This window comes from Natator depressus, chromosome 7 (genome assembly GCF_965152275.1).
Source record: "Natator depressus isolate rNatDep1 chromosome 7, rNatDep2.hap1, whole genome shotgun sequence".
Classification (NCBI taxonomy): domain Eukaryota; kingdom Metazoa; phylum Chordata; order Testudines; family Cheloniidae; genus Natator; species Natator depressus.
The window spans coordinates 117,631,017-117,649,989 of record NC_134240.1 but is presented as its reverse complement, the minus strand read 5'-3'; the positions used below and the strand labels follow the sequence as shown (position 1 = coordinate 117,649,989).

The following is an 18,973-nucleotide window of genomic DNA, read 5'->3' as shown; positions in this document are numbered from 1 at the left end:
AGTGTAGGACTCTGCACTTGTCCTTGTTGAACCTCATCAGATTTCTTTTGGCCCAATCCTCGAATTTGTCTAGGTCCCTCTGTATCCTATCCCTACCCTTCAATGTATCTACCATGCCTTCCAGTTTAGTGTCATCTGCAAACTTGCTGAGGGTGCAGTCCATGCCATCCTCCAGATCATTAATGCACCTGTCCTGTGGATGCAGATGGGGACTGCACTCCACAGAGTTGGCGCTTTTCAGGAGCAGTTTAAAAAACATGCTCACGCTCTCTCTGTTTACAACAGCAAATTTTGCTCGTTTGTTCTGCATTTCAGAAACGGGAATTTCAAGCTACATTTTCCACCCAGAAGTCTCCACTGACAGTGAAAAGACTCCCATTGGCTTCAGTGGGCGTTGGATCCAGCCCCAAGTACTTGTTTTCCAACCAAAAAATGAAAAGCAGCCCAGGCCAAAGAGGATTAAAAGAGGGCATTTTTCTTCAGTTCTTTTATTCGTTTTTGTTTTGAGGACACATTTGACAGTCTCAGCAATTTGGTGATCGCAGGGGCTCTTGAACATATTTAGCTTTTGTGTCTGATCTCTGGACTCGTTTCTTTCATTTTCAGGGTTTCTTTTGCTAGCCCTGCCTGAAGCTATATTCTGATTTTTTTTTCTTACATATTTTTATAGGAGCAGATCCTCTGCGGCTGTAGATTGGTTTGGTCAACTGGAGCCAGGGTGATTTACACCAGGAAAGGAACTGGCCCCTCAGGTGTTATCAGTGCCTTTCGTTCTTGTGAAATGAAACCCCTCAACCAATAGAGTTCTCGGACACCAGCTTCTGCGAGTAGGCTCACCAAAGCCAGTGAGGGAGGGTTGATTTGTGGTGAGAGCATTGGGCTGGTGTTCTGAGAGATTCCGTTTCTCTTCCCTGTTGTGCCCAGACTTGCTGTGTTAGTTACTCTGAGCAAATTATAACTTAATCTTTCTCCGCCTCAGTTTTCCTCATCTGTGAAACAAGGCTATTTCTTGTCTTTCTTACAGTGGTGGTATGGGCTGTGCCCCAATTAATGTTGTGCAAAGTGCTTTGAATTCCTCAGAGGTACCATCATAATATTTAGCACCTCTGTCCTCTCTTCCCAGCAGGAAACTGTATTGTTAAGATGTAAACCACTACACCCAAGCAGCTGGGATAAGCGAGTGCAGTGTCATTGCATATGGCAGGTGTATATGACTGGGGATATGTGTGGGGCTAGGAGGAACGTCATGGTCCTGTCTAGAAGGGGTTGTGTGAACATTATTTTTGAGGAAGGAAGAAAAAAAATCACAAATCAAATCTCAGCGGGAGCCTCCCCATTTCAGCTGTTTTTGCATAACCCTGCCCACCCCCCTCAAAAAACCCATGAATTTCCCTTGATCTTGATGCAAACCCATAAAATGAGATCAAATTAATTTCAAAGCTCCGCAGCCCTTAACTTGGAGTCTGTTAAGTGACCCAACAACAGATGAGATTTGTGTGGTGTGGGATTGGACTCTGAGTGCTTTTCTCCATGCTGGGGCCCTGATTTAGCAAAACTCTTATGCACAACCTTAACTTTGAGTGTGTGAGGAGTCCCATGGAAGTAATTGACATTAATAGGACTAAAGTTAAGCAGATGTTTGTGTCTTGCTAGATCAGGCTGTGGACCGTATACTGTGCAGCTTCCTGTTGGTGGTAGAGACTGGCTTAATGACCAAATTAATCCCTGGTGAAACTACATTGAAGTCCAGTGGATAAATTGGCTTGACTTTTTTTTTTTCTTTAAGACTATAGTGCAAGCAATCAAACAGCCAGGAACGGCATCTGCCCTTTTTTGTTGGCTCTCAGAAACACCGGTGCTGGTCTCCCCTCAATTGCAGAAGGTCCATGGGGAGCACTGCCCGTTGGCCCATGTTTTCATCAGCCCCATCAGCGCAGCTGCTTTCATCAGAGTCCGGGAAATGCAAATTCCAATAGTGGAGAAGCTTTCCTCACCTAGCACTGAGGGAAAAGGTTACAAATGTGATGGAAAATGAGTATTTAGCTTGGAAATGAAAAAATGCACTCCAGCGTTTAAGAGTGTGAGAGGGAGAGCTCTCATTTTTCATAGCTAAAGCTATCCCTTCTCTCTCTTTTTTTACAACAAGACACTGCCTGCACAACACGCCTTCCTTTGCTTCTTATTAATTACACTCTGCAAATATGTGGACAGGGCTACTGATGAGCTATGTTAATCTCTCTGCTGATAAAGCCGATTGCTGAGGATAGGGATGAATTGCATGCTGCGGATCAAGGCTGGCTTCTCAGCTTCTCTACCTAAAGTGATCACACATCTCTCTCTAATGAGGATGTCTCCTTGATACATGAGAGTAACTGCCTTTGACTTGACACTTCTCAGTTGTTTGGAAGTTCTTTATCAAGCTGCTGAAGGAATCAAATGCATTTACACTGTAAAGAGCCATACTTCTATGTGGGGGTATATGCAAAGCACTTCACCAATTTAGAGGTGGCAAGATCTGGGGAAAGATTTAATGAACTAAAGTTATTTTCCTTCATAGTAAAATTGTGTGGCCAGGAAAGGTTCTTACGCCCCTGAAGGTGCTCAGGGGCTCGTGAGCCCTTCTGTAATTATGTTTTCAAGGATTCCTAATATTTCTTCCATACAACAGGAATTCCCCTGTGCTTGGTGTTTTCCATATGGACCAAAACTGAGGCGGCTGTGGCAGATCTAGGTCCATTTGCAGGTTCTTTCTCTGTGTGTTCTTTTTCTTTTTGCTCAAAGTAAAAGCTACCAGATCGACCAATCTTGGAGACTGAAAGCCTCTGTCTTGAGGAGAAGTACATTATGCTTGCCATGTATGCAGCAGTGCAAGCTTCCTCATGCTGTCCCTGCTGTCCCCACGCTTTCACCCTGACCTGGAGGAGCCACCTCTAGTGGACAAAAGCAGAGGCTGATACTTAGGCCTGGTCTACACTTAAAAGTTAGGTTGACCTAGCTATGTCTCCCAGGGCTGTGAAAAATATTGTGACCTGAGCTTTGTAGTTAGGTCGACATAATCCCTACTGTAGATGCAGCTAGGCTGATGGAAGAATTCTTCCGTTGACCAAACTTTCACCTCTCGGAGAGGTAAATGAACTGCACTGATGGAAAAACCCCTTCCATCGATGCAGGAAGCATCTTTGCTGTGGCGCCATAGCAGCTGTAGGGTAGACATGCCCTTAGAATGGAAACTCTTTGGATCAGGAACTGTCGTTTTGGTTCTGTGTTTGGACAACAGGGTCCTGGTCCATGATTGAGGCCCCTAGATGCTACTGCACTACAGATAATTAACTATAGTGGTAGCAGTTTTTTGTGGTGTGGCTGCTTGCTAGAGCCAGTTGGGATTTTTTTCTTCAAAATGATTTTTCAACAGATAATGCAGTTTCTGGAAAAAAAATGATTTTGCTGAATTTTTTTCAAATTTTCCATTAGGAACACTGAAATGAACGATTTCACTTCAGATAATTTAATTTTGAGTTAATTCAACGTTAAACTGCGTTTTCACATGAGATTGCATTGCCTCATGGGAGTTGTAGTATGGCTGTCTCGTGTCCCTGTTCTGTCCTATGGGCTGGGCTCCCTGCCTGGACTACAGTCTCCTATGATGCAATGTGGTCTCCCCTCTGACTGAGCTGCCTGGTGCCTCATGGAAGTCACATGACTAGGGGGCATCATGGGAAATTACTTTGGCCACAGAGCCCATCCCCCAGGGGAGAATGGGGGCATCAAGTAAATGAACGCCAACACCCAGTTCAATAAACAGAAATTAAACCTTTCAATTCAGGCATATAGAAATTTTTCATTTTGATTGAAAATGCCAGAATGAAATGTCTCTCCATTTCCAACCCAATATTACTTGGAGAATTGTGTTTGGTGAAAAATTTTGATATTTCAACTTTTCATCAAAAAATATATATAATTTCAATATCAAAATTTTGCGCAGGATGGAAGTTCCCATTTTCGCTCAGCTCCAACACTTACCCAGTAGCAAATGGATTGAGTGTGCCAACTGCATCTTGCATAGGGCACCAAACATCCTTTGGTCACAGCACTCTCTGGGAGACCCCGGTGGAAATTCTCTCTGTTGCCTTCTGCTTCTCAGGTTGTTGGGTACTGTTGAGCATAGTGTTGGGGTAGTACATGGAATTCCTCCCAAAGCAGGGTTGGAAATGCCTTGTTGCTAAATGCTAACTTTTTAGCTTGGAAAAGAGATGACTGAGGGGGGGGGACATGATAGAGGTCTATAAAATCATGACTGGTGTGGAGAAAGTAAATAAGGAAGTATTATTTACTCCTTCTCATAATACAAGAATTAGGGGTCACCAAATTAAATTAATAGGCAGCACATTTAAAACAAACAAAAGGAAGTATTTTTTTCAAATTAATGCACAGTCAACCTGTGGCACTCCTTGCCAGAGGATGTTGTGAACGCCAAGTCTATAAAAGGGTTCAAAAAAAGAACTAGATAAGTTCATGGAGGATAGGTCCATCAATGGTGATTAGCCAGGATGGACAGGGATGGTGTCCCTAGCCTCTGTTTGCCAGAAGCTGGGAATGGGCGACAGGGGATGGATCACTTGATGATTACCTGTTCTGTAAATTCCCTCTGGGGCACCTGGCAGTGGCCACTGTCAGAAGACAGGATAGATGGACCTTTGGCCTGACCCAGTATGGCCATTCTTATGGTAACTTTCCTGGCAGATAAGTTATTTCAGAAATGTGTTGTCCAGCCCTCTTTGCCTAGGACGGCGGTGGCTGTGCAAAGTCTTAAACAGGCCCTGAAGTTTCTTGAAGATCACTGCTAAGTACCGTGCCATTTAAAAGCCTGTCTGAAAACAAACTGGGACCTTGGCTGTTTCTTTCAGTCTGTGATGTATGTCTTGGCTGTATGTATGACACTGCTTTGGTAGTTTCGTTTGCTCCCTTAGTATCACAAGGCAATGTCATGAAGAAAGGGACTTTCACAGCTTTATTCACAAAGGTTTGATATTATGACTCCCTGCAATCCTCCCTGGTTTTTAAACTCCCCAACCTATTGTACATGTTACACGTATTGACTCTGAAGTGGCTTGTTTCATAAGCGAGAGCTGTGTTTTGTGCTGGCAGAAGGCACTCCGTTTGTGGTTTTAGTATGAGCATGCCTCCAGCATTGTGTGTGTGTGTGTGTGTGTGTGTGTGTGTGTGAGTGTGTGTGTGTGTGTGTTTGTGATTTGTATGTGTGATACGTTGTAGGGACTCTGTTGTAGATCACTAATGCCTCAAGCAACTCCTGTTATTTTCTAGGACCCTTTGTGAGGTTTATCTGCTAAGGGCTGCTTACATTTCTGCTTTGCTCGCATTTTCAGCATGGTTTCCAGACACTAAAGGCAGTAGTAGGCCTGGATTCTGCTTTGTTATGCTGGTGTCAATCCAGAAGAGCTCCACCAAAGTTGATGGCTTTACTCCGGATTTAAACCAGGATGACAGAGCTGGATTTGGCCCATTAGTGCATAGTCAGCATTGGCCTAGTATTCGCAAGTTTTGCTAATGATAAATTACATACTGTAAGGTACAATGACAATGAGCATGAAACGCAGCAAGGGCTGTGTAAGAAACCGAGGCCTTACAGAGAGAATATGAACACAGCATCCACTGGAAATTACAGGGGAAATTAAATGGGCAGAATGTAATTTCCCTGTTGGAATCTGTCCAGGATGCTGGGACCCAATATATCTCATACATCTAAGATCTGATCCAGCTCCCATTGACTTCAATGGAAGCTGGATTGGGTTCCTAAACTGGAAAACAAGCACAATGTCACTATAAGAAAAATCAAACCTTCGAGTGGCTTTACGTCCCAGGAGAAAGATCGCCCTTCCAGTACCACAGCGCCCCCTAGATTTGTGTGGGGCATTGATTCAGGAGTCAGAGGGAAGAGGGCCACCTTCTGCGTGACTAATAGCACTAGCCTTTAAGGGTACTGGCGGTGCTGCTTCTCAGATCTGACAAGAGCATTGCCGTGGGGCAATAGGAAGCATCCTAAAAATAAGCCACTCTAACCAGGGTATCCTTGAGAAAGTGGGAATCCAGCCCCATTGCATCCATCACCTAGCATGTAGTGATGGATTGTGGGATGTTAATCAGGAAAGGCAAACTTGTGCAGCAGCCAGGTGACTGGGTCACCATTTCTTGCTGATAGTTCCTCATCTTGTGCGGAAGGCTGTGTAGAAACTTTTAATGTATAGCATGAAGGTATTTTTCTTATTTCCCTCCTGCATCACGTTGATTTATAGAGTGACCTACCCTGACTCAAATCTGTCCAGCAACTGTTCCTTCACATTCCCTGCCAGAAGCTGCTTAACTTATATTTCCCCCCGCCCCCACACACTTAAGTTCTACCCTGGAGGAAATAATGGAGCCAAACAAGAGCAAGAGAGAGAACAGTAACCACAGTATAAAGATGAATGAATGCTTGAAACAGACATCCCATCTATTAACATAGGCAGAAGCAGGTGCCCCAGGGTCTTTTATAGTTCCCATAGATCTCTTCCCTCTGATATGCTGTCAATAAGACAGTACTGCAACCTGGGTTTTGTGACAGTGATTAACACATTTGCACTTTTCCCTTCAGCTAGGATGACCAGATAGCAAGTGTGAAAAATCGGGAGAGGGGTGGGGGGGTAATAGGAACCCATATTAAAAAAAAAAAAAGAGCCCCAAATATCGGGACTGTCCCTATAAAAGTGGGACATCTGGTCACCCTACCTTCAGCCTTTAACTCATTGCCCCAGGTGGCTGTTAAGCAGGGAAAGGCCAAATTAAAGGCCTGGCCCTGCAAATGCCATGGAGTGTAGTGCACCAACCAGGTTTTTGAAAAATGGTCTAAATATTTTCATTTTTTAAAAAAATGCCAATTTTTTTTTTGAAAAAGGGCCTATTTTGAGCCCTGGAAAACATAGAAACAAGGGTGAGATTTCAAAATTTTGCAAAATTGAAAAAAAACCAAAACCCCAATAAGGGCATGGGGCAGGACTACACTGTCACTTCAGTCAATGTAAGTTACATCGCTCAGGGGCGTAGAAAAGGCCCCTCCCCTGAGTGATGCAAATTTTGCGCTGTCCAAACAGGCACTTTATTGGTGGGAGACGCTCTTCTGCTGACATAGCTTCCGCCTCTCACTAAGGTGGAGTAATTATGCTGACGGGAGAGTGCTCTCCTGTCGGCACAGAGCGTCTTCACCAGATGCTGCGCTGATGTATCATAGAATAGAATCATAGAATATCAGGGTTGGAAGGGACCTCAGGAGGTCATCTAGTCCAACCCCCTGCTCAAAGCGGGAGATGTAGCTCTGTAGCGTAGACTTTCCCCTGAGGGGTCCCATTAACGTCAGTTGGATGAATCACATTGTAAGCACTGTATTAGGCCGCAAAGCCTAGATTTGTAAAGGTATTTAGGCTCTGTTCAGCATTTCAACACCTACAAGAACTTAGGAGCCCAAGACTTGGTCTACACCTAAAACTTAGGACGGCATAGCTATGTCACCTAGGGATGTGAAAATATCACACTCCTGAGACGTAGTTAAGCCAGCGTAAGCCCCAGGGTAGAAGCCTCTGGATTGGTGGAAAAATTCTTCTGTCAACATTGCTACCATCTCTACCTGGAGTGTATGGTGTTACCTTTTAAATTAGTTAAGTGTTGCCGTGGTGAGCCAAGCAATGCCTAGATACCTTTCATAATCTGATGTTGGCAGGAGTGTCGTACCTGTAGAGCTACGTGTGCAGGGGAAAGAAGAAGTGGGAGAAAGCGTAGTTATTGGCACTCTGAGTAATGTTATGTGGAGGTCTTATGGGAGGGGGCGAGTACAGCTGGCATAATATCTCTAGGTGTGCTGAGGGGTGTGAGCTCACCAGCAACCCCTGTTACACCTTTTAACTTCCCTTCCAGCACAGCTGACCAAGGCCTTGATTCAGCCAAGTACTCAAGCATGTGCTTAACTTTAAGCATGCTTCTCTTCCAGAGAAGAGCAACAACAATGATTAAAGGTCTAGAAAACATGACCTATGAGGGAAGATTGAAAAAAACTGGGTTTGTTTAGTTTGCAGAAGAGAAGACTGAGGGGGGACATGATAACAGTTTTCAAGTACATAAAAGGTTGTTACAAGGAGGAGGGAGAAAAATTGTTCTTAACCTCTGAGGATAGGACAAGAAGCAATGGGCTTAAATTGTAGCAAGGGACGCTTAGGTTGGACATTAGGAAAACTTCCTAACTGTCTCTGGAATAAATTGCCTAGGGAGGTTGTGGAATCTCCATCACTGGAGATTTTTAAAAGCAGGTTAGACAAACACCTGTCAGGGATGGTCTGATAATACTTAGTCCTGCCATGAGAGCAGGGGACTGGACTAGATGACCTCTCAGGTCCCTTCCAGTCCTATGATTCTATGTAAGTCCCATTGACTTTCATGGGCCTTAGTACTGACTATAAAAGGGGGTGAAACAAAACATTAGCTTGAATTTTGGCATGTTCAAAATCTGAATCTGCATTTTGTGCTTTGAACACATCTCTGCTAAAGGTAAATAGTCCTGGAAATTGCTCGGGCTTATGGCCGTCCCATTTTCCCAAGCGTTGGTATAAAGCTTTGGCTTTGTTTCTTTTATGTATGGTTCAGGTAATGTTTCTTTACCTGAAACGCTGAGGTTTTGCCCATCATTGATTGTGAAGCCCTTTGTATGCGAGCAAGGCAGATTTTGACCCCAGTCCAGCAGTCTGATCCTAGTTGGGAGTGTGAACTCTTATGCCTAGGGAAAGTCTCATAAAAAAGAATGGCACTTAGCACAGGTGTGCAGCCTGGTTCAGGGCCTGGGCATGAATCCTTTCTCCATGGATCTTCATTGTGTCTGAGGAGTTTCATTGTCAAGCACCTTGGGGAATAAAGAGAGGAGTAGTCGAGTGTGATTTCTGGTCGGGCTACTTGGATAACAAGGCCCATCTCATTCCATCCCTGACCTTGAATAACTACAGCTGTAGAGAAGCTAGCTAACAATGTTAAAGGAATTCTTGTTGGCATGTTTTATTTCAGATGCAAACCATCCTGCGGATTAAAATAAATGTTACTAGTTACATGGATGCACTGAGCTAATGATTTTCTTTTTACCTACTTGATCCTATAATACCCCAAATTTAATGGATAAATGCTAAGCTCTCCTTTCTCCTTGGGTGATTTCAGATGCATTATGTACATAGTTACAAAATCTTAAAGGAAGATTCTTTTCTTTTTCTTTCTCCCCTGCAGGTGATTCTCATTCTAACAAAGCTCTACGACTTCAACTTGGGGAGCGTTACTGAAAGCTCGCTGTGGAGGTAAGTGGTTTGCGGAAATCACAGTGAATGGCAGGGAGCGGTTTGCTGGGCGTCATGTCAAATGGGCTGCTGAGACCAAGAGAACCTGAATTGGGTGATCAGGGAAAGGTGGGGGGAATCAGAACGAGCTTGTGAGCTACTCTGGGAAAACAGTCTTTGTTTGTGAGCTCACTAATTGTACGCCAGTAAGAGGTAGATGGATAGGTGGTGTTCTGATTAAGATACCTGACTGGGACCTAAGAGATCTGGGTGTTGGTCCTACCTCTGCCATAAATTCACCGTAGGCCTTCACGCACATGGCTGAACCTCAGTTACCCATCTGTTAAATGGCGACAATAATCCTCTTTTTTTTCTTTTTGGCTGCCTTACGTTATTTGGATCACTAACTCTTCAGGGCAGGGATTGTCTCTTATTCTGCTTGTGTACAGTGCCTAGCACAATGGGGTCTGATATGAGCTAGGAACTCTAGGCACTGATGTAATGCAAATAATAAAGATGGCCAGAAGAAAAGTCTGTTAGAGAGAGTACATCGGGGAATGACATTTAAAAAAAAAAAAAAGAAAAGAAAACCAATTCAGACCAGTAAAAACTTGATGGCAAAGAGACTGGTCTTGGCTAAGTGAAAGAGTCCACCTAACTTCTGCATACAGCTGTTGTATTATTATTTGTCTTACCATAGGAGCCCTAGACATGGATTGGGGCCTCACTGTGCTAGGCGCTGTACAGACACAAAACTAAAAGGTGGTCCCTGACTCAACGAGCTTTCCCCTTGCATCCAATCCTGTCCTGTATTTCTCATATAGTGGCCCAAATCCTGGACCCACGGATACTTACAGCAAAACTTCCATTGATTAGGATTGGGCTCAGGAATTCTTGTTACAGGTGGAGAACTTTTATTTGCAAAGCATGTTTACAGTACAAACAGCTAACTTACTATCCCAACCAATCCTCTCCTCCACCTTTGAGCCCCTCTGGAAGGCAGGCAGGTGGTATCACGATTCGGCACATAGGTGGAGGTGAGCAGAGGCGTGTCTGAAGTCTCACAGGGGAATCAGTATCCGAATCGGAATTAGAATCCGGAGTTCCAGGCTCAGTTCACACCTCCCATGTGTTGTGCCATTACTGACTTGGATAGATTAGCCAATATACAGTGAGTTTACTGCTTTTGGTTGTGCTTTGTTTCTTCTGTGGCCATTTAATGACCGTGTTCTATGCAAGCATTTGAATTCTCTCAACAGATTCAAATTGCAGAGACTGAGCTGCAGTCCTGCTACGAAATTACAGGGGGATTTAAATAGGCACACAGAATATTTTGGTTCATGGAACTACAATGTGGATGTTTTATATATATGCCATGTACAAATGGGTGGGTGTGTATGTGTGTCACATAATTATGTGTGTGTTAATAACATATATACACAGGTTTACAGACAGCATATAAATATGTGGGCCATATCCTTAGCTTGTGTAAATTAGCTTAGCTCCATTCAAGACAATTTACACCAGCTGGGGATCTTGACCTTTGTATTTCCGCCTGTTCTGCAGAAAGGCAGAGTCTTAAACCGAGCTAAGTGGTTTTTCAATGGTATGCACCAAACAGGGCAAAATAAATTTTCCAGGGCTGGGACTATACTTCACTGTTATACCTATTGTAGTGCGTTTATTGTTAACTTGCAGCAAGAATTATTAGTGAGTCTGCCAGTCAGTCCGTGGTAAAACTCTGTTACTGGCTGTGTCACTTCTGCGCAGACACTCTGTTGCCCTGCTTTCCACCCAGACTTTTTGATGTCTTTGTTCTCCTATTAACTTGAAAGTCACTTTTGCAAGACAGTTTCAGGAGCATTACCGGATGGGGACTAACCATGCAGCAGAGTCAGTTAATGCATTAAGAGTTAATTGTTCATAATAGATCTTGAAACTTCTTGACTTGCCTGGCAACTCTAAAGCCTAATTGCACTATACCATGGTAATCTGCAAATGTATAAATAATCATGAAACTAAGAAGGAACACAGCCGTTTTCACTTACCTCGTACTTTTCAGGGTCTTTAAGCCTTGACAATTTTTGCCTTGCACCTAACAAGTACAAATGACACAGTAATTATACTTTAAGCATAATTACCACGCAATCTGCTCTGCATAAATAATGTAACGAGCCAGCAAATCCTGTCTTAATGCCAAGAAATTGCAGCCGCATTTGAGCTGTGCAAAAAGGTGATAGTGACATTCTTCTTGGAGTTTTTTCTTTTTTAGAGAGAGGACGGTGGAGATTAGCCATCAGCTCAAACTAAATGTTTCCAAGAACGTCTTATAGCTCATAAAGAAGATATGCTAAAAACATAGACAGCTTTGTGAAACCCATTTTAGTATTGTCCTGGACAGTCCATCTAGTTTGCAGCAGAGATTACAGAGTGGTAAATAATGACATGGAAAAAGAAAAGGAATACTTGTGGCACTTTAGAGACTAACAAATTTATTTGAGCATAAGCTTTCGTGAGCTACAGCTCACTTCATCGGATGCATTCAGTGGATTCATTTCCACTGAATGCATCCGATGAAGTGAGCTGTAGCTCAAGAAAGCTTATGCTCAAATAAATTTGTTAGTCTCTAAGGTGCCACAAGTCCTCCTTTTCTTTTTGCGGATACAGACTAACACAGCTGCTACTCTGAAAAATGACATGGAGTGGGTTCTTGTGGCTAGATCAAGGGATTAGGAGTGAGGACTCCTGGGTTCTGATAGAGGTTCTGGTCAGGAGTGAACTCTAGTGATTAGAGCAGGGGACTGGGAGTCAAGACTCCTGGGTTCTAATACCAGTTGATTTGCCTGATGATCCTGGGTAAGCCCCTGTGCCTCAGTTTTCTCATCTGAAAAATGCGGAATAAAAAGGTTTCATTAAGGCTTGTAATGTGCTTTGAGTTCCTCTAATGGAAGGTTTTACAGCAATGCATGATCTTTATTAATAATGGCATATTCAATGGTAAGAATGAGCTGAGAAATACTCACATACAACATGATATCTGAGCTCCTATGTGGTTTAAAATAATCACAAGTATGTACAAGGACTCCTGGATTTTTCTGTTTTCTGGGGTTAAGGCATGTTCTTGCAACTACACAATAGTTCTGCTCTCCTAAACAATAGCACTTCTTGATCCTGGCTCCGAATAGTCAGCAAAGAGGTCGGTTTCCAGAAGAGAAGGACTCTTATGGCAGACAGCAGTAAACCATGTACTAAAGCTTCAGAGGAGGTGGGAATGGGAAACCATGCAATATTATCTCCAAATTTGGGCTTCATCCTTCATTCCTCATGCATCAGAAACTGCCACTGAATTCCCTCGTGGTCCTTGGGAGACTAAAATGAGAGGCTGCTTTTAATGAAAAACTGCACTGCAATAGAAGAGCTATTCTGAACCCTGCATCTAAATACAAAGACAAGTAAATCAATAGGAAAATGTCCTGAGTGTAATTAAAAAGAAAAAAAAAAGAATTAACAGTCATATTGGATGCTGCTCTGCTAACTGTCTGATGTCGGTTAAGTCAGAGCAAATGCTACTCAGCATTCAAATGAAGGAATAGAGGCATTGCTGAAGCCCTGTGAATGTTTTTATTTTCTTATGTCATTTTTCATATTATTTTGGGAATATTGTGGTGTGGCTTTTTTTTTTAAAAAAAAAGTTTTATCCATTTTAGCGATTTTAGCAATGGAGAAGGGAGTTGAAAGGGGTCGGGTCAGGTCCTGGGAGGACTGTGCTGGGGGAGATGTGATGCAGAGCGAGCCTGCCCCTCATTCACCCTGCAGTGGCTGATCCTGTCCCGCAAGGCTGGGCCCAGGCCTCTGCTCTGGGTGTTGTGATCAAGCGCATGGGGTTGCAGCACCACTGAGCTTTGGCCTGGCTGCTTCCCCATCATGATGACGTAGGGGCGCGAGGCCAAATTTGAATGAGTGGTACTGTGACCCTGTATGCCAGGTTGCAATGCCACGAACTCAGATTTGGCCTGGTCATTCCTACTCCCCCACTTCACGACGGAGGGATGGCCAAACCTGAATGGCACTGTGCCCCTATATGCTAGGCTGCACCACCCAGAGCTGGGAGCCGGGCCTAGCCCTGCGGGACAGAAGCCAGAGGAGCTGCTGCTGCAGGGTGAGGGTTTTTTTAAATTTTGTTTTATATGTTGTTTCTGGTTTTATGTTGTGTTATATTGTATTTGTGAAAAACACAGGGCTCTTGGCCTTGCTATAACAGATTGGTCTAGGGGTCCCCTACTCCAACATCTGGTTCTCTGGCCAGTACCAATTACTTCAGAGGAAAGTGCAAGAAAACACCACCCTGGACCTAACCCTCTCAGGACTGGTCTACACTAGAAAATTAGATGGACCCAGCGGTGTTGCTCAAGGGTGTGAAAAATCCATCCCCTGAGCAACACAGTTAAGCCAGCTAAGTCCCCGTGTAGATAGGCTAGGTCGATGGAAGAATTCTTCCTTTGACATAGCCACTGCCTCTTGGAGAGGTGGCTAGCTTACGTTGAGAACCCTTCCCATTGGCATAGGTAGTGTCCACACTGAAACGCGACAGCAGCATTTCAAGCAGAGGTGCCGACTTTCCAAAGTGCTGGGGGGTGCTCGACTCCCAGGCCCCGCCCCCACTCCACCCCTTCCCCAAAGGCCCCACCCCCGCCCTGCCTCTTCCTGCCCCCACTCCACCCCCGCCCCGCCTTTTCCCACCCCTCTCCCGAGCGCGTCCTCACTCCTTTCCTCATGGAAAGTTTTTGCTTTCCATGGATTTTTTTTTCATAAAAAAACTCAAAAAACTTAATCAAAAATTTACTCTGAAATGCTGCTGTCAAGGTTCCTTCCCCACTCTGAACTCTAGGGTACAGATGTGGGGACCTGCATGAAAGACCCCCTAAGCTTATTCTTACCAGCTTAGCTTAAAAGCTGCCACCACCAAAGTGTTACACAAAGAACAGGGAAAGAGCCCGCTTGGAAATGTCTTTCCCCCCCCAAAATCCCCCCCAAGCCCTACACCCCCTTTCCTGGGGAAGGCTTGATAAAAATCCTCACCAATTTGCATAGGTGAACACAGACCCAAACCCTTGGATCTTAAGAACAATGAAAAGCAATCAGGTTCTTAAAAGAAGAATTTTAATTAAAGAAAAAGTAAAAGAATCACCTCTGTAAAATCAGGAAGGGAAACACCTTACAGGGTAATCCGATTCAAAACATAGAGAATCCCTCTAGGCAAAAACCTTAAGTTACAAAAAGACACAAAAACAGGAATCTACATTCCATTCAGCACAACTTATTTCATCAGCCATTTAAACAAAACAGAATCTAACGCATATCTAACTAGATTGCTTACTGACTTTTTACAGGAGTTCTGACCTGCATTCCTGCTCTGGTCCCGGCAAACGCATCACACAGACAGAGAGGACACTTTGTTTCCCCCGCCCCCCCCCAGCTTTGAAAGTATCTTGTCTCCTCATTGGTCATTTTGGTCAGGTGCCAGCGAGGTTATCTTTAGCTTCTTAACCCATAACAGGTGAGAGGATTTTTCCTCTGGCCAGGAGGGATTTAAAGGTGGTTAGCCTTCCCTTTATATTTATGACAGCTGCTGTAGAACCTCATGCTCCCATTCTCCCCTACAGGTGAGGCTGCTAGTCAGTCTTCAGCTCCCATGATGCACTGTGGCCATGCCACTGTCAGGATACACCACCTCCCCTTACTAGAAGGGGAAACAGTGATGATGGGAGATGGAGTCCAATCAGGGAGCCTGGCCCACAGAGGAGTATGGAAGCATGAGGTGCGTGAACTACAACACCCAGGGAGCATTGCAGCAACTTTTCAGAATCAAAACATTTTGCTTTTCTGTTTCTCTTTGGAAATTTGTACTTTTCTGTTGAGGGTAGGGAGAATCTGACCAGTGGTTGATTTATATCTTTAAGCCTGGTGGCTCACGGCACTTCACTTCTAGTTTTCACTTCTAGTTTTTTACCCCCCTGTCTAGTACAAAGGTGGAAATTTAGATTATCTACATGAATGTCTTTTTTTTTTGTTAATCTTGGCCTCAGATATATCTTATGTCATGGAGTTCCACAGGTTAACTATGTATTATGGAAAAAAGAAATCCTTTCATCAGTTTTAAGTCTGTTGCCTTTCAGTTTCACTGCATATGCCCTTGTTCTTGTATTGAGAGATTGGGTAAACAGGAGCACCCGATTCCGTTAGTTATATTCTATAACTCTATCATGTCCCCTTTTTTATTTGTCTCCTCTCTCAACTAAACACTCTGTCTTTCCCGTTCTTCTTTATATAGAAGCTTCTAATCTTCTAGCCACATTCATTGCTCATTTATGGGCCTGTTCTATTTCTACTAGATGATTTTTGAGATAGGGTGACTAGAAGTGAACATAACATTCCAGATGAGGGTGTACCAGGGCCATGATGATAATTTCAGTATTTTCTATCCCATTCTTTATACAGCCTCCCATTTTTTGGGTCTACAGCTATAGATTGAACAGAGATGTCTATTGAGTTTGTTGTAATGTCAGCCACGTCTCTGTTCTGAATTGTTACTTTAGAACCTAGGAGTTCTTTGTACTGTGGTAGACAAAAAGACAGTTCCTGACCCAAAAAGTTTACAATCCAAATATAAGACAAGAGACATCCGTGTGATACAAGAACAGAGAACAGACCTGGGAATCACAAGGTAGCACTGAGCTATATATGATTGGCATGATAAGCAGTGACCACAACACACCAGCTTTATTAAACTAGAGGGAGTAGCTCAGATTCTTCCTTCCAATATGCATGATTTTGCATATGTCAAAACTGAATTTCATCTGCTGTCATGTTGCCTGTTACTTAGCTTGTTTAGGTCCTCCCGGAGTTCTTCACATTCTTCTTTGGTCATGATTAATATAAATAATGTTGTCCCTTTGACCCATGTAGTTAGCTTGTATTTGGGGCTTTGTAGGGTTATTTCCGTTACAAGGAGAAATTAATGTTACAAGTTGGGTATATTCTTTGGTATAACCTTGTTTGTTTCCAAAAAGAAGTCCATCAAATGCTGTTTTCATGAACACGTTAGAAACAAACAGCAGCTTCCTCTCTGAGAAATCCTCATGTCTACACTAGAATGGCCGAACTGGGTCAGACCAATGGTCCATCTAGCGTATTATCCTGTCTTCCGACAGTGACTGGTGCCAGATGCTTCAGAGGGAGTGAGCAGAACCAGGCACTTTATGCAGTGATCCCCCCCCGTCATCCTCTTCCAGTTTCACGCAGTCCGAGGTTTAGGAACACCCAGAGCACGGGGGTGCGTCCCTGACCATCTTGACTAATAGCCATTGATGGACCTATCCTACATGAACGTATTTAATTCTTTTTTTGAACCCAGTTATACTTTTGGCCTGGCAACGTGTTCCACAGGGTAACTGTGCATTGGGTGAAGAAGCACTTCCTTTTGTTTTAAACCTGTGCCCATTAATTACATTGGGTGACCCCTGGTTTTTGTGTTCCATGAAGGGGTAAATAACAGTTCCTTGGTCACTATCTCCACACCATTGGTGATTTTATAGACCTCGATCCCCTTCAGTCATCTGTTTTTTCAAGCTGAATGTCCCAGTCTTCTTAATCCCTCCTCATCTGGATGCTGTTCCATACCCCCTAATAATTTTGGTTGCCCTTCTCTGTACTTTTTCCAATTCTAATGTATCTTTTTTTGATATGGGGTGACCAGAACTGTGCACAGTATTCAAGGTGTGGGCGTACCATGGATTTTTACAGTGGCGTTATGATGTTTTCTGTCTTATTATCTATCCCTTTCCTAATGGTTCTTAACATTCTGTTTAGCATGTTTGACTTCTGCTGCACATTGAGCAGGTGTTTTCAGAGAACTATATACTATCTCTTTCTTGAACGGTAACAGCTAATTTAGACCCCATCGTTTTGTATGGGCAGTAGGGATTATGTTTTCTAATGTGCATTAGTTTGTACTTATCAACGTTGAATCTCATCTGCCTTTTTTTTTTTTTTTTGGCCCAGTCACCCAGTTTTGTGAGATCCCTTTGGAACTCTTCGCAGTCTGCTTTGGACTTAGAGTGTCTACCACTCTGGTGAGCTTTGTGCCCGAGAAGCCCTGTCTGTCTGCTTATTCTCAAGGTCATGCTCACAACTGGTTCTACAGGCTTTCTGTCCCATAATGCACAAAGGCTAATTTAAAGGTAGGGTCCTCATAACTACGTGGTGATGGGAGTGAAAAACCCACATCCATGCCTGACATAGTATGCTGACCCAACCCCCCTGTGTGCATGCCGCAGTGTTGATGGAAGACTGTAGGTGTAGGCCGTGTCTACACCACCAGGTTATCACAGCGTAGCTATGGCAATGTAACTATACCAGAATAGTCTCCATAATATAGAGAAGCCTATGGGCTATAAAACCAATAAACAGGAAACATTCAGCCCTCATGGCTTAGCTCTGACCTGCCAAGTGTCTTGGGCAGTTTTTCCATTGTTTGTATCCCTTTTTACCACAGAAAGGGGCTTAACTGTTCCTTCCACTGAGTCTAAAAGAGAATGCACAGCACATTCATTGGTTTTAGCAAGGTCTGCGGTTGTCTTTGGTTCATAGGGGCCTCCCCTGAATGGCAGTCATTAGGTCCTTTCAGAATAAGAGTAATTTTGTTTCTTCTGCAAATGTTGCCACCTCACTGCTCACACCCTTTTCCAGATCATTAATAAATATATTAAATACACAGCATGATTTCAGTAGGACTGCTTGCAAGGTGTCATAAGGCGAGCTGGTATGTTGGGAATAAGAGTCCAAGGATCAGGAGGCTGATCACGTGATTGCCACCTGATCCCTGGATCTTCATCTCTATTATCTGGGAGGTAGATTAAACTTGACCCAGGTGAGGCTGAGCCCTCAGCTCTCTTAAAGGGCCAGCTGTCCTTGTGGCAGTAAGGTGCTACTTAGCTCATGCAACGATGGCAGAATTGGGCCTTAATATAAAACACAGAAAAAGATGGATCTCAATCTCTCTCCCTCCCTCTTTTGGGCTATGAAGTATAGCACATAATGCTTACATATTTCTGACTACAATATTGCAGTTTTGCTTTAATTTGCTGTATTGAAATGAAACTTGTGGACTGAAGTCATGACAAGATTATAATAATGCCAGGGGATGTAATGTTATATACTTTTTTATTATCAAACTCATAACGTATATTACGTTGCCACTTTCCAATACACATTGTTTTCCAGAGGATTATATTCACACATCAAATAATGTGGCTTCATCCTTGTTTAAGACCGATGAACTCAGACTGGAACAGATGCAGAAAAGGGCAACTAGGATGATCGGCATGGAGAGCCTACCGCACAAGAGGAGACTTAGGCTAAACAAGCAAGCTCCTTAACAGAACAATGGATGAGGGGACATATGGTTTCTCTCTATAAATACTTCAGTGGGATAAATACCAGGGAGGGAGAAGAGAGATTTAAGTTAAGGGCCAATGTTGGCACCAGAGCAAATGGATATAAATTAGCCATCGATACATCTAGGCTTGAAATTAGATGAAGGTTTCTAACAATCAGAG

General features: G+C 43.5%; 1 protein-coding gene across 1 annotated transcript in view; it reads left to right on the top strand.

Moving 5' to 3' along the window:
* The window catches only part of LOC141991181 (VPS10 domain-containing receptor SorCS3-like), a 468,227-nt gene that overhangs the window by 133,074 nt on the left and 316,180 nt on the right, over positions 1–18,973 (top strand). The window contains exon 2 of the mRNA XM_074959394.1: positions 9,310–9,377. Coding sequence (XP_074815495.1) covers positions 9,310–9,377 — 68 coding nt within the window. The remainder of the gene's footprint in view (positions 1–9,309; positions 9,378–18,973) is intronic.